Here is a 14857-nt window from a genome sequence, read left to right as displayed (position 1 = left end):
CCTTATGATAGAATCAACCAGTGTGCTTAAAACATTTTTAGTCGGGCTTCTGTTTTGGCATTTTTTTTGATGTCTTTTTTCTCTGAAGGAAGAGTGATTTGGGTTTGCATAAACATGATCTTCAACACAGTTGATGCAAGGCAGTAGGTTAAATCAGTGTCCTGCTTCACTTAGAATATGTATATTTTTTTGAGTTGAGCCAGAATGAAACTCTACTTTCCTGAGGCAAACTGTGTTCAAGTCACAAAAGATGTGACAAACAGTTATATCTGAATTCGCTGGTCTCCTTCACGATGTTTGAAAGACGAATTTCATAAGAAGACCTGTTTGAAAGTGGATTTCCATTTGCTGTCTAAAACAATAACAAAATAACCTTTTTGACCATATGTCCATGTCTTCTAGGGTTTTTTTTCTTCACTGCTGCTGCTGAGTTATTCCCGGGGGGGGAAGGATTGTCCTGGAAAACCTTGGTCTAGTCTATTGCAAATGTTTGATTTTTCTTAGAAATTGTTACCCCATTATATGAAAACAAAAAATATCAACCTGTAATCATTGTACTTTATAACGTTTCAGTTTGCTCTCTAGTTGCTAATGTTAACGGGGAGAAGATGATGGAATGCATAGCAATGTCCTCAAAATCTCCCCAAAGTTAGTTAACTAATAAATGTAAAACACACATATGCTACATAAAAGACAGGTTAAAAACACATCTTTGCTGCTTTTTTTTTTTTTTTTTTGTGTGTGTGTGGAAGAAGGGTGTGATGCAATGGGAAAGAAAAAAATCCTAAGGCTATTAAGGTGGAGTGAAAGGTGAGAGGTGGCGGAGGGGACCTTGTATTTTAAAAGCAGCACTTGCAACACAGACCTGTAAGGAACATAAAGATGGAATTGAAATGAGGAGTACAGAGTGCTAGAGATTTGAATGAGAAGTTACTGTTTTTAAACACTGCCTTTTTGCCCTCCCCCCCCCCCCATTGATTTAGGATTTTTTCAAGGCTTTAGGAAGAGTAAAGCAAATTCATGATGATGTCAAGATTCTCCTCCGGACAAATCAGCAAAGGGCAGGGTGAGTGCTACTTAAATGAGTGCAAGATAACCATGTACTCATTAAAAGCAGAAGTTACAGCAAGATCTCATTCTTTCCTTCATATGACTATACAGAGTATTTCACATAAAAACAAAGAATAGTAATATTTCTAAATTTTCATAATTTTAATAATGGTACGTTTTATTTGATTTGTATGTGCCTTTGCTAGTACTACCTAAAATAGTATTTGCAAATAAAATCTTTTTGTCTTGTAGCTTGGAAATTATGGAACAGATGGCTTTACTGCAAGAGACATCTTATGAACGACTTTACAGATGGACTCAAAGTAGGACTAAGAATGTTTTTATGTTTATGAATATTATTATGATGATTCCTTTAATTCCTTGACGTGAATTGAACTCAGCAAAAACCCTTTCCAAGATTCATTGACAAGGCTTTGGGTTTCCTTCTTAGTGAAGGGTTTGTGTAAAAGCAAGCTTTTGTGAACCAAATAGTTAATTGGAGGTTCTCTCGGTTTTTGGGCCTCTCTCATCTCTGTTTGTAAAACTGTATCATTTATTTGTATTTTCAGATGGTTTTCCACAGAGAACAACAGCTACAGTTTGATAGTCTAAACAAATTGTGAAGTGTATTGCATTTCATTTTCTTGGAAGTCACAGGGAAGTTCTTGTTTTTGACAATTTGGTAGTAAGATCTAGTTTAGGGTGAGGAGTGGCTTATTACCTTCAAAAAAGGAAAAAAAAAAGCCTTATTTTATCATAATGCTCTTTTGAATGATAGTAGGCAATTTTTTTTTTTTGCATATGTACTCTGGATCCAAGCATCAGTGTTTGATGTAAAATCTTGATAGTGTAAAATGAGGATGCTTTTGTATTACTTCTCTCTTCTCCCAAGACATTTTCAGGAAGATTTGTGGAAAAAAAGCTGCTGCAGTGCGATATTATATTCATTAGCTGTTCTTCAGTGGATGCTGAAGCCTCAAATAATGGTTGTGGTTTCACCCTAATGAAAATTCATCATTTTTATGCCAGTGTTTGATTTAGTTTATATGATTTCCACATTCTTGCATGGAATATACAAGATTATATAGTTAATGTCATTAAAGAAACAAACAAAAAACTTAAACCCACAGCTTGCTTAAATACTTGCTTGCTTTTTTCTTAGTAGTTTACCTGGAGTGTGGTAAACAGTTATAAAGGAGCCTCACAGGATTCTGATGATTGAATGATTTAGCATTTGTACGTGGGCACAACCGGATACTAAGCTTCCTTTAATTTTTATTATTGTTGAGATTTGTGATGGACATCCATTTTACACTGAAGTGCTGCTTATGGGGGAAGTTAATTACATTAACATGAGTTAGGCCAGGTAGCATATTCTGAAGGCTTCAATTCAAAATCAAAACCCTTTTGAGTTTTTGACTCATCTTCTTGTTTGACAGCTTGTTATAAAAGGTATTACAGTGTAAACAATGCACTTCTATCTGTGTTGATATTTTATAGACGAATGCAGGACTTTGACACAAGAGTCATGTGACATTTCTCCAGTTCTCGCTCAAGCCATGGAAGCCTTACAAGATAGGCCTGTCCTGTATAAGTAAGTAAATGTTCATGATTATCTCAAACAGAAATGAGTATTTGCAGCCTATAAGATTTAAAGATGGGCATGATTACAGTGCCAAGGATGGTGGCAATTTAATCTTGCGTCAGATTTAAAAAAACAAACAAACATATTTCAACTTCTTTAAATTTCAGAAGTCTTTTTGACATAATTATGGTACAGTAAATGTCATTGGACTTTTTCCAACATACTGGTTTCTAATTCAGATAAAATGTCAGGCTGTTTTTATTTTAATCTAAGTGAATTGTGAATTTCTGCTGCTCTTGTAGGGTTTTTCTGAAGAAAAAAATGCTGTCCAAAGCTGTCATTTAAATTCCCAAAGTAAAAAATTGATAAAGGCTAATTAGCTTTTATTGAAGTGCTCCTGATAGTAAGAATGTCTTCCATTATGAGTTGTTCAATAATCTATTAAAAACAATCTACTACATATGGGCCTCTAAAGTGTAGGGATACTTACATATATATATGTAAAATATACTACTCTCTAGTTCTTGTTCAGAATTTGCTGAAGGGAACTGATTAACGTAAATGAAATGGTAGTTAGTAGAGGCAACTTAACCACGAGGTGGCACTGTAAGAACTGTTTTTATTGGGGTGGCCATACCCGAAGAAGTGGTACTTCTACTTCTTTGCTTTTTAGGCTTTTTTGAAAAATGCATTCATCGCATTTTGCAACTATTGCAAATTACTTTTAGCCACAGGTATCCAGGAGAGCAGAGTGCTAGGCAGTCTTTCAAAGGCTAGCCTTGTCTTTAAGAGTGTCAGATGTGCGAAGGCGGGGATATGTGACACTGTAAATCTCCATGGAGCGATTCCTGGGGAAATGCATAGTGCAGGTGGACCTTAAAAGTTCTGTCAGTATGGGAGAGAGTGCACATATCAACATGCTCAGTCAGTTCTGCTAGTTAATTTGAGGGAGAGATGGTGTCACTCGACCTCCCCAGTTACTGCGTGTGGTGCACCGCAGTACATTGGGCCATTGCTGGGGATTGCAGTCCTTTCTTGCATTCTCTCCTCCAGGCCCTCTTTCACAGCTGCGAAGGATCAGTTGCAACTGTGTTCACAACATTTTGTGGGATTCTTTGTAAATACAGTTTATATTTTCTGTAATAAATATTTTGTTAAATTATGTTACTTTCAAACATCATAAAACCATTATTTTGCTGTCTTAACATTTACAGAAAAACCTCCATCTTCTGTATGGAGGCCCACAGCTGGCCAGTTTAAAATGAATCTGCAAAAGGGACTTTATTTTTCTTCTGACATCTCTCTCGCAAACAGCAGTACTAGTATTACCAAAGGTAGAACTTGGTAGGTAGGACTTTTCTTCTGCCAAAAAGCTGAAAGTAAACATTACCGTAGAAACAGCCATATGTCTCTCACCATAGATTATCATGCTTAACTATTTGCTACAGCAGTATTGTCAAAATTGCAGTACTGATGCTTTACATTTTAAACCTGAAGATTTAGTTTATTCCTTTCCAAAATTTTTTTGTGTACCTTTAGTACATAACAAACTGCTGAGTTCAAAATATAAAAATTATGTCATAGAAGAAAGTAATTTTAAATTGTTGGTTTTATGCATATAAGCACTGCTGTGTGAACTAAACACCTTTCCTCCAAATCACTGCCCTTGCATCTGAAAAAGGTTGTGATTTGATTGAGTGAAAGTTAGTAAGATGGGGAAGGGCAGGAGTTTAGAAACAAAAGTACAAATTCTCGTTTCCTTACATTCATTTATGTCTTGTTAACTTAAGGTGGCAGAAGGATTGGACCATGGATGGACTTTTGGGAACTGCAGTCAGTAGGGATCTGAAATAAACATTTCAGTTTGGTTTTCACTTCCTGGTTCTAACAGAAAAATTGAGAACTCTTTCATAGAAAATACGTGGAGTCATAGCTCAAAGCAGTGTTCATCTTCCAGCCTCAACTCTGATTTTCAGAGCATTTTCTCCGCCTCCTTCCTCTCCCTGCAGTGATCATTACTTTACTGGGTTTTTAAAAAATTGAAGCTGCGTTGAAAAGAATCCAAATGTTGTTTTCTTCCCCTAACATGAGTACGTGTAATAACGTAGTAGTAAATACCGTGTTTCTAGTGTAAATAATAGTTATTACTGAATTTTTTTAAGATGCAGGATTTTGTTATAGTTGTACCCTGTTCCACTGAGAGCAAAAGAAAAATTAGTAGTTTTCTTTTTCTTTTTAAAACAAAATTATCATTATTAAATCCTGTTTTCTAAACTAATAACAAGATCACAAGATCTGTTTTGTGGCTGTATTTTTAATGATCTATTATATAGCTGTTTATTAGAGAGGGGGAAGAAGAAAGGCTTATCTAGTTTCTACAGACTCTTGAGATTTTTTCACTGCAATGCTGCTACTCCTAGACTGTAGGTAGTCAGCACATCTCTCCCACTTTTAACTCTGTAATTTTTGTATTGTAAATAGTAATTTATTAAAGACTTTTTTCATTAGCCTTTTTTTTTTTTTTAAATTGCAGATATTTATTCTCTGAGTTAACAAGTACGGTGTAAGAAGAAAAAGATTTAAACAGAAATTTCAGGATTCTTCAGTGTGCTTTTTTCCCCTTCTCTCAAATAGTAATGTAGATAGAAAAGAGCAAAACTGAAGGATCCCTTGGACTTTTTATAGCATAATAGAAATCTAATTGAATTTAATTTGGAACATATTTGAAACATTATATTATTTTCTTTTGTATTTTGTTCTCCACATCTGTTTAATTGTGAATGCAGTACTCATTTAACTTCACTCAGTGAGTAACATGCTTTTTATTATTATTATTTTTATATCTGTTGAGCTGCTGTGTGTCATTGGTAAGTGACACCATGCTTACTCTTTGGCATTTCTTCAGTTATATTGGAAAAATAAACCGTCATGTGTTTTTTTTCTTTTTCTCCTTTGTAATTTGTGTGTTTTGTTCAAAATGCTTAAATTCAGTTTTTCAAAAAAATAGAAGTGTTCCATGGCTTGCAAAAATCCTGTTTCTAAGCAGATGTAACAGGGATGTTAGCAGTGTTCATTTCCCATTCTTCACTTGCTGGCATCCTTCAGCCTGAGCAGGAAGGTAGCCTGCTCCAAAAATGAGCCATGTGTATGTTCTTGGTACCTCCTCTACTACCAGCAAGGCATTTGAGATTATGCACTCTGGGCTGTAATTGTCCATCCATTAAATATCTAGCTAAGACTCATTTGATTAAAACCAGTGAACAACTGCCTAATGGAAATAACTTTTTTGCTACTAATCATGTGGTGGCCTAGAAGAAAAAGAAGGAGAAAGCCTTGTGTTGCAGTGCAGTAAGTTGCTGCTTCTGTCAGTCACACATGTGGTGTGAACAGGAGTCCTAGACCTGTCAATGCATGCTTATATATACAAAAATGGAAAAGCTGATTTTTCATTCATTTATTTGTGTGGGGTAAGGGATTGGGAGGGTCAAGGAAAAATTATCTTTAGTATCTGTTTAGACGAGTCAAGAAAATCAGAAGGTTTTGAATGCTTCACAGTAGAAGCATTGATGCAAGGTTTCTAGAACTATAAAAACGGTTACTCATATTAACTGTAAAGTTGAGGTAATAAACTGTGATGAGGCGAACTGTTTTGTTTTACCCTTTTTCACGTTTCAATAACAGGTACACTTTGGATGAGTTTGGAACAGCTAGGAGGAGTGCTGTAGTCCGTGGCTTTATAGATGCTCTTACTAGAGGAGGTCTGGGAGGTACTCCCCGCCCTATTGAAATGCACTCCCACGATCCTCTGAGGTACAGTACTAGTGAGAATGTACATGAAATAATCCTTCTTTTGCCTGTTGGCACTTTGAATCCCTGATACCATAAACTGCTGATTTACACAGAAATTTCTGTCTTTATTTAGGTATGTAGGAGACATGCTGGCCTGGTTGCATCAAGCTACAGCTTCTGAAAAAGAACACCTAGAAGCTATGTTAAAGCTTGTAACTATTCAAGGTAGTACTAGATTTTAAAACATAAATTGGGAAGTGATAGAAAGTAAGTCTGTGATAAGTCAGAAAGTGTGATTCATTTCTTAGGCTGGGCTTCAGTTATGAGGGTCTGAGCTTAGATTTTCCTGGAAATAATTTCAGAATAGCTGGTGGTTGCATTTTGCCAGAAGAAAGCCCCTAATGAAGAAGAGTATTTCAAAATGCACTCTTTTCATTTTACTGTGCTTATAATAGATTTACACTAAATTTACAAAGGGACATTTTAGACTGTAGTTGAGAGTTCAAAAATTGTCTCTAATGTATATGAATACATACCCCTCTGAAAACATTGTCATAGAGTTGTTTATTGATATGTTGAGGATTCCTGTCGTGCCTTGTTCATTTGTTTAGTAAATTTTTAAAATATAATTCCTTCTTCCTGGAAATCCCTTCCTTCTATGCTACAAGTAAAATGGAATTTTCCTCTGTCATGTAGCATATCATTATAGGTTTATGGAGGTCAAAGTCGGCCGTTCATAGGCACGTGAAGCTTTTTAATATCAAAGCTCTCCTTTATTAACAGAACTACAGATTCTCATGCTTATTCTTCAACCCCTTTGCTCTCTTGGACCTATACTTTTAAGACCTTTGTCCCGTAGAAGCTGTAGTATGATTTGCCTCCACAGCTTAAGCCAAAGACTTGTTTAATAAATTAAGCATGTGTTGTAACAAACTTGGTGTAAGAACGGACATTTGATCTGTATCTGGTGAGCTCTTCAGACTGTGCGTCTTAATTGAGTTCTGCTCTGGGATTTAAAGGTAATACGCATTCTCATTTTCCTTACTGCTGGAAGTATTAATTGGCTTTCCTGATTAACGGTGTATAAGCAAGGAGGCTGTTTAGGAACTGTTGTAAATCAAACTGAAGGAATGTTGTTGTTTTTTAACTACAGTTACAGTGTACCGTAGAAGTGAATTTAATATTATTTACTGACAGTATCTCAGGGGGACAGGAAAGCGGGCCTCATGATGGTTGTATGGTAGAAAAAAAGACGTGGCAATTCTTTGTAGATGACTATCTGATGTTTCTGCTGTAATTGGAGAGTCCTTCAGGAAAAGCTGGCCACATGGAGGATGTTGCTGTATCTGGTTCTGCTGTTGACTGTGCTACTGCTGCTGCCCAGGCCTGCATTCTGTTCTGAAATTCTCCCATCTCTTTGTGCAGTGCTTTATTTAACTATTAAATCCCTTGGCCTTCTGGCAGAAAGTCAGGCTGAGATGCAATGATCACATAATTAGATATATTTAGAGCATTTCAGCCATAGATCAGAGTAAACTAATTGAGAATATAGAGAATATAAATGTTTTGAGGAAGAAATTTCCAAAAAAATCACCAGGCCAAAACTTTTTTCCCCAAGAGACTAGTATAAACAAGAGATTCGATATTTCTGTCTGAAGCAAAAATACGTTTTGCTAAACTCTCCAGGAATGGGTTTGCCATCACTGTTGTGCAGTTTTCAAGAAATGTAAAGAGGGATTCTTAGCTTCATACTGGCAGCAACAAAGCCTGGGAGATCCTGTCCGTTAACTTTTCTTCTGCATCTTTGGGAAATCTTTTTGATGACAAGGATGGTTATGTAAGAAGATCTGTAAGGTGAAACAATACTTAATGGGATACCACTGGGTTTAACGAGAACAATTTATGGGAAGTGCAGCCTTATGAAGTACCTTGAGATTATATGCTTTATATAAATACAGATCCTGAGTTGGTAGTGACTAATCAGTGAGTACAGTGTCTATGGTACTGAGAGATTCAAGCTGAATTCCCTGTACTATTGTACAGTCTTCAGGTGTCTGGTTGCGCAGGCTACATCAGAGATTGAATTAATTTCACTTAGCCATTTAGGAAGTGGACATCTTGTTTATTTGCAGTTATAGACAATGACAGAGATTTGCATCTCCAGAGGGCAAGTCTTCCCAAGAAAAGTTAGATCTAATGTAGGTGTTTCTGGATACTTTAATCACAACTCTTTGGGTTTTTTTCCGTTCCCTACAGAGGGAGCCCAAACAACTAGTATAGGTAAGACACCTAACTGCGGGTCTAAAGTTAGGTGAGATGGATTTCTCCCTACAATAGGTCAGTCAAATGTTTTAACTTTAATTTCAACTTGAGTAGCTTTTTGCAGATGGAATTGGTTTTATTATTTTAATTCAGGCATCTCTGTTTGTGTTCAGATCTCTGTTTAAATTCTCCTATAAGCTCTGTGTGATTTCAGGACTATGGAGAACATGGTAAATTGCAGCTACACAAAAACTTCCCTTCTCTTCTTTTCTTTTTTTTTAAAAAAAAAAGCCTTTAAAGAGAACAAACTATGTAGCCTGTAATCAAGTATTCAAGAATAGCTTTTAAAAAGTTTTAAAATTTTAAGCTTGCGAATGTTAACTCTTTTTAAAAGTAATCTGACCAAAAATGCTATTAAAATTTTAAGCACTGAAAACACATTCAGAAGAGTTTAACTATTTTGCATTGTACTGGCCAAGAATAGAGCACGTGGTTCTCTGCTTTGGAGCTTAGGTATTCTGCTAACAGGAGCCTTCCAGTCTTATGGAGATCTTGCACTTAAAAGGAAGGGAGAATTGCAGGCATCCTGTTTTAAGAGAAGCAGTAGAAACCCAGTTTTCATGGAGTTACAGGAACCCAGCTGGAGAGCAGAAGCCAAACGAAGCCCAAGAAAGATCTCTCCCTTATAGAAGGATACACAAAGAAAAATGATTTGTGGCGTAGCAGGCAGCCAGAAATGTATCTTCAGTAATGAACTGATTTCTAAAAGTGATTTTGGGTCTCTAAGAATTGTTTATTCCACAATTCTCTTATGTCAGTGTGACGTACTAATACTTGCAACAGTTATATAACCCATTGTGCTGGAAGATTTCTTTTTACCGATTGCTGAATCTAAAATATTCTGATTGGACATGAAAATACATGTGAAGGCACAAGCATGCGATATGTCAAGATATTAATTCCATGTCCTTTGGTATTTGAACTTGTATATTTTTGCAGCTAAAACTTTCATACCGAAGAACTTGTTGTTATGTCAGTCTGGTCTAGATATACTATTGCAAATATGTGCTAGGTGCTTGTTATATTGATGAACAGTAAAAGTGTGACTATTCCTACTAAAAAATGTGTAAATTGTTAGGGTGTATCTGGGAGCTAGCCATTACATAACAGGCCGTACATCTTGTGGTTTGTAATCTTGCTTTCTTCCTTGATATCAATACTCAAATATATAAACGTATTTTTATTAACTTATCAATTCAGTATGCTGAAATTCTTACAGCCACCACACTGAATTTAACTGTTTCTGCTTATGTGGCTTTTCATGTATCTTGGTGTAAAGAGACATTGGCACAGATCTCTGATCTTTTATAATTTTTACTCTCAGAGGTAATCTCTTTTAGTCTGAAATAAGATCTGCAAAATATAGCTTCAGGTCACCTGATTTCTGTCACATGTCACAGTCAGTTTGTTTACTGTTCATTGCATGGGTCCCATCTGAAGATGAACTCCTGTTGACAAGTTTTAAATTAGAATTAAAGTATTGCTGTCTCCATAAATCTATTCTGAGTTGTTACTGAAGTGAGAGCTTGAAGATCTGTTGCTTTCAGTTTGATTGATTTATGACAGTACCGGTTGCCATGCAACAATTCATTTGTGTTCCATGATAAGATAGGGCAATATTCTCTTTTGTATATAGTTCCATGAAAGATGAGTTTCAATTGCTGCTGGGGAGGAAGCATTTGCTAATGCTGCAGCACACGACAGTGTGGAGGTACATATGTGATTTAATTTGTAACAATGCCATGAGCACGTCAGTACCAAATGCTGACAGACACGTGTATTTACGGTTCAGGCCTTTCAAAATGGTATGTACTGTTGCTCCATGAGCATCTCACTGGCCTTTTTTTTTCTGTTTAGTTTCATGAAGTGCTGATATTGAGCCTTACTGTGACAGTTTCTTGCTAGACCATTTATTCTTCCCCTTGCTCCTTCTCCCTCAAATCCCTAGGCACTATGTTGTGCTAGGAAGCAATTGCATAGCATAAGGTAATGACTCTCCAGGACTCTCTTTTGTCATGCAGCTATTTCTTAATGTCTGGATTTGAAGTTCAGTGGAGGTGTAAACTAGTGTTGTGGAGACGAGAACATGCAGTTCATAATGCTTTTTATGGAGGAGTAGCTCCTACATTTGTTTGTTTTATAGTCTTGAAGAAAAGAGAATTATATTTGCATAATCTTAGCATGTGTTTGCATTAACTGTAGGTGTGGAAGAAAATATTCAAGAAGTAGTTGGGCACATCACAGAAGGTGTCTGCAGGCCTCTGAAGGTGAAGTATTTTGTTTTCCTTAGCCTTCTAAATATAAAAATTGTTCTGTCATGTTTTTCCAGAACCTCTGTCCCCATCTCTACAATGTATTTTCATTGCCCTTGGTTAAGAGTTAAATTCTCAACTTTGAGTATCATAAACCCCTTCAAAATTAAAAATTCATAGATATCTGGTTTAAATAGTCATATAGTGAGAGATACTAGGATACTAAATCTATATCTTGATTTTATTTTACTTTTCCTAAAGAGCAGGAGTGCTTATGTACAAAAATTTAGCTTTGGGGTGAGAATGTAGGAATGGCTGTAGTGGGTCAAATGAAAAATCAATTTAACTTACTACCCTGTTTTTCATAGTGTCCATTAGCATATGCATAGGGAAGAGCGTACAGATTGTGCAGTTGTGGCATGATACTTCTGCAGAATCATTTCCTCACCTGTTTGTGGACATACGAAAGACTTAGTAAGCCATAGCTACTGTCTTTGTATTAATAGATCTCCGTAGATTTTTCTTCCTTGAATATGTCAAATTGATATAGAATGTTGGTATTCACAACATATCCTGCAGGAGGGAAGTACACAGTTTAACTGTATGCTGTGTGAAAAGCCAGCTCCTTTTATTTTGTTTTGTTTAATAACTCTAGCTCTTGTATTGAAAGGGACCATGAAAAATTGTTTCCTACTCTTTTCATCTTTATGCTACCCTGATTTGCTGTATTTCTGTCACATCCCTCCACAGTTGTCTTTTTTCAAGATAAAGCCTTAATCAGTTTAGGGGACCCATTTGATAGAAATCATTAATAGTGATCCATCAAATGAATGACTGCCTTATTTATTGGATGTTCTTCACATAAGCACAAAATAAAATAATCAAGGTGATGAAGCTGATACCAATAATTGCCTGACTATGCTAGTTCCATACAGTGTATAAATCCAAGTGTTTTTAAAGTAAAATCTAGTGTACTAAATACTATTATAATAAATTCCTCTTAGGATGCTGTAGCTGTAATAACTGTGTCCAGTTGCCAAATACTTAGTCTCAAATAGTTGACTCAGGGTTCTGAGTACTATACATAAGTTCCAGTGAAGAAAGAGAGAAGGTCTGAAGAGAGGTGAAAATCAAGAAAATGCCATTTAGAATATCACAGAATCACAGAAGGGTTGAGATTGATGGGGACCTCTGGAGGTCACCTGGTCCAAACCTGCTACTCCAGCAGGGCCACCTACAGCTGGTTGCCCAGGACTGTATCCAGATGGTTTTTGAATATCTACAAGGGTGGAGACTCCCCATCCTCTCTGGGCAACTTGTGCCAGTGCTCCGTCACCCTCACAGTAAAAAAGTGTTTCCTGGTGTTTAGACAGAACCTCCTGTGTTTCAGTTTGTGCTCGTTGTCATATAATTATGACCATCCTTCACAGCCTTTAGTTTTTGACCTGTTGAAAAACACCTGTCACATTAGGCAAACAAACAATTATCACAGCTTTTTTGGAAGATATTTTCCAAGCTTTCTCTATTCTTCTTGCATGCTTTAGTTCTGTTAATACTGAATGCTGATGTTTTTCTGTGCATTCCAACAAAGTAATTAGGGATAGAATCAAACCTTTGTGTAAGTCAGAGGGAGTTTTGGTCTTGATTTGAGTACTTATGATTTGTACAGTTTCGTACAGAATACCTTCCATTTTGATTGCCAAACTCTTTACACTTATGCACTTCTGTTATCTGTAGAAATATCCCCCGAAATATTGTCGGTAGTTAGTTACTGTGCTAATAAAAATGAATAAAACCTAAAAGAACAATTAAAGACTTCCCATTGTAGTCTGTATTTTAATAGAATGCAACTTATGTTAATTCACTGCCAGTCTAGACTTCCCAATGTAAAATATGCAGTTCTTATTGTTTCCCCTGGAGAAATGTTCCATAGCGAAAAAAAGCAGGGGAAAAAACCAAAAAACCCCCAAGCAGAAAAGCCTTCATACAATGCAGTTAGATAATTGCAAGCTTTCATGTTGAGAGGAACAACAAAAATAGACTCAGTTTGGAGCAGTCTTTTCTACAATACATTGTTGTTTCTGAAGATTGTCCTCAGTAAGAAAAATAACTGCATTAAGTTCAGGGAAAACACTCTGTTGTAGTCCTATGGCACCACAGTATACTGCTTTTCTAGTGGGTTTCTCCTGATGTTTGCAAACCTGACACTTTGATTTGAGCTGATGCTGAAGTATAAAATAGCCTGATAAAAGCCTAGTCTTAGAATTTCCACAAGCGCTTTTAAATACTTACAGAATTATGTAGAATTTTCTTACTGGTTTATGCCTTTCCATGTGAATGTACAATATGATAGGGTTTCCTTACTTTTGAGGAAGGATTATGCTTATATCAGTATAAATTGTCCACATTTCTTACTGATAGTTGGTTTGAGTTTTAGGCATCCAAGTGAATCTTGAGTACTCACTAGTGGTAGATCTTACCAAAGGCCTGTTGTTTCAGATGGAAGTAGGAGGACCCTAAAAAACATTTAAATTAAGGTCCTCATCTTTTCCATAGCACTTAAGATGAGGTCAAAATTAACAAAATGGTTTTGATGCCTTATGTAGACTTCAGGTAGTCTTTTATGGTCAACTGAATACAGGACACATAGGATTAGGAAACACTTAAGACCTATAAGTCCAGGACTTCCCTGAGCAGGTTTGGTTTTGTCACTTGCAAATTTTGGTTCTCTTGTGCAGTGAAGACTTCTGTATGGGAAGCAACAATGCTTCTTTTCCTGTTTTGTTTTTTTAATTCTCATTTTTGTTTCCTAACCCTAAAATCTTTTTGGATTTTTTTTTTCCTCTCCTTCTGCCTATTCTGTCTTTTTCTATTTCTTATTTTTTTTCTTTATTTTTAGTTATTGCTGGTTTTTATATTTTTTGTCAATATTTTGATTTTCCTCTTTTTCCCCTGCCTTTCTTATTCTCTTTTGCTGTACACCTAGACTATACTCAGTATCCATGCCCAAATTACCTTTTTTATGCAACATTGGAGACAGCTATTTGTATCTATATCTCTGTATATACATATGCATTGAAGAGCAAAGTTCACCGGAGTGTTGAAATTAACGTTGTGCATTGAGCTTTGCGAATAAGAGTTAACAGTTATTCTTTGGTTTTGGTCTCTGACTTAGATGCAAAGGGAGAGGATTGAGGAAGCATAATCTTAGTTAATTCTCGTTGCAGCTGGCACTGACAAGAAGGCACTGCTGCACATCATGCTCCATTGAGCAGCAGACAAATAACTTGGGAGAGCGGGTGGTGGCTCGTGATTTGTGTGTAGCCCTTTCACACACAGGCACGTGGCAGAACAGTGCAGTGATAAGTCACTGTCTATCACTGCTTCATGAGTGCCCAAAGATTGACCCTGGGGCAGCCTTTTATGAGTGGATTGAAACTCTGTGTACCATGGAGACAAGACATCAACTGTCCAAGTGTAAAGAAAGTCAGCACTGTTTGGTCTGTGTAGGCAGTTATCTCCTGATTGAGATAAACAGTCAACATAACTGGTGGTTAGTTATAAATGTATCTAAATTACATACCGATAGCTAGTATATAATCTCTCCTTTAAGTGAAGGAGAGATTAATCCAGGTGAAATTTTGTCTTTTGGGTGAAATACCTAGTATTTTAGATGTTATGAATTCCTGCATGATGCTAATGATCAACTGTTGTAGTTTAGGGATTTTGCAGCTTTGCAGCTGTTCTTGCTATTCAGTGCTGGGGAGAGTTCCAGTATGTACTGGTATTAATCCATCAAGTGATCTCATTATTTTGAAATTTTTAATAACAAGTTGCAACAAAAATCTATAGGAAAACG

The 14857-nt window shown here is 36.3% G+C and overlaps 1 protein-coding gene across 3 annotated transcripts in view; it reads left to right on the top strand.

Annotated features, from left to right (window-relative positions):
- Positions 1–14857, top strand: part of COG6 (component of oligomeric golgi complex 6) — a 61888-nt gene that overhangs the window by 19481 nt on the left and 27550 nt on the right. For all 3 annotated transcript variants that reach the window (XM_075139725.1, XM_075139724.1, XM_075139723.1), the window contains exons 6-11: positions 984–1066; positions 1303–1373; positions 2551–2644; positions 6317–6445; positions 6558–6649; positions 10949–11013. In XM_075139725.1, the coding sequence (XP_074995826.1) occupies positions 984–1066; positions 1303–1373; positions 2551–2644; positions 6317–6445; positions 6558–6649; positions 10949–11013 (534 nt within the window). The remainder of the gene's footprint in view (positions 1–983; positions 1067–1302; positions 1374–2550; positions 2645–6316; positions 6446–6557; positions 6650–10948; positions 11014–14857) is intronic.

The sequence above is a fragment of the Calonectris borealis genome, chromosome 1, assembly GCF_964195595.1.
Source record: "Calonectris borealis chromosome 1, bCalBor7.hap1.2, whole genome shotgun sequence".
Taxonomy (NCBI): Eukaryota; Metazoa; Chordata; class Aves; order Procellariiformes; family Procellariidae; genus Calonectris; species Calonectris borealis.
The sequence above is the reverse complement of the archived record's forward strand: the minus strand, read 5'-3'. Positions and strand labels throughout refer to the sequence as shown.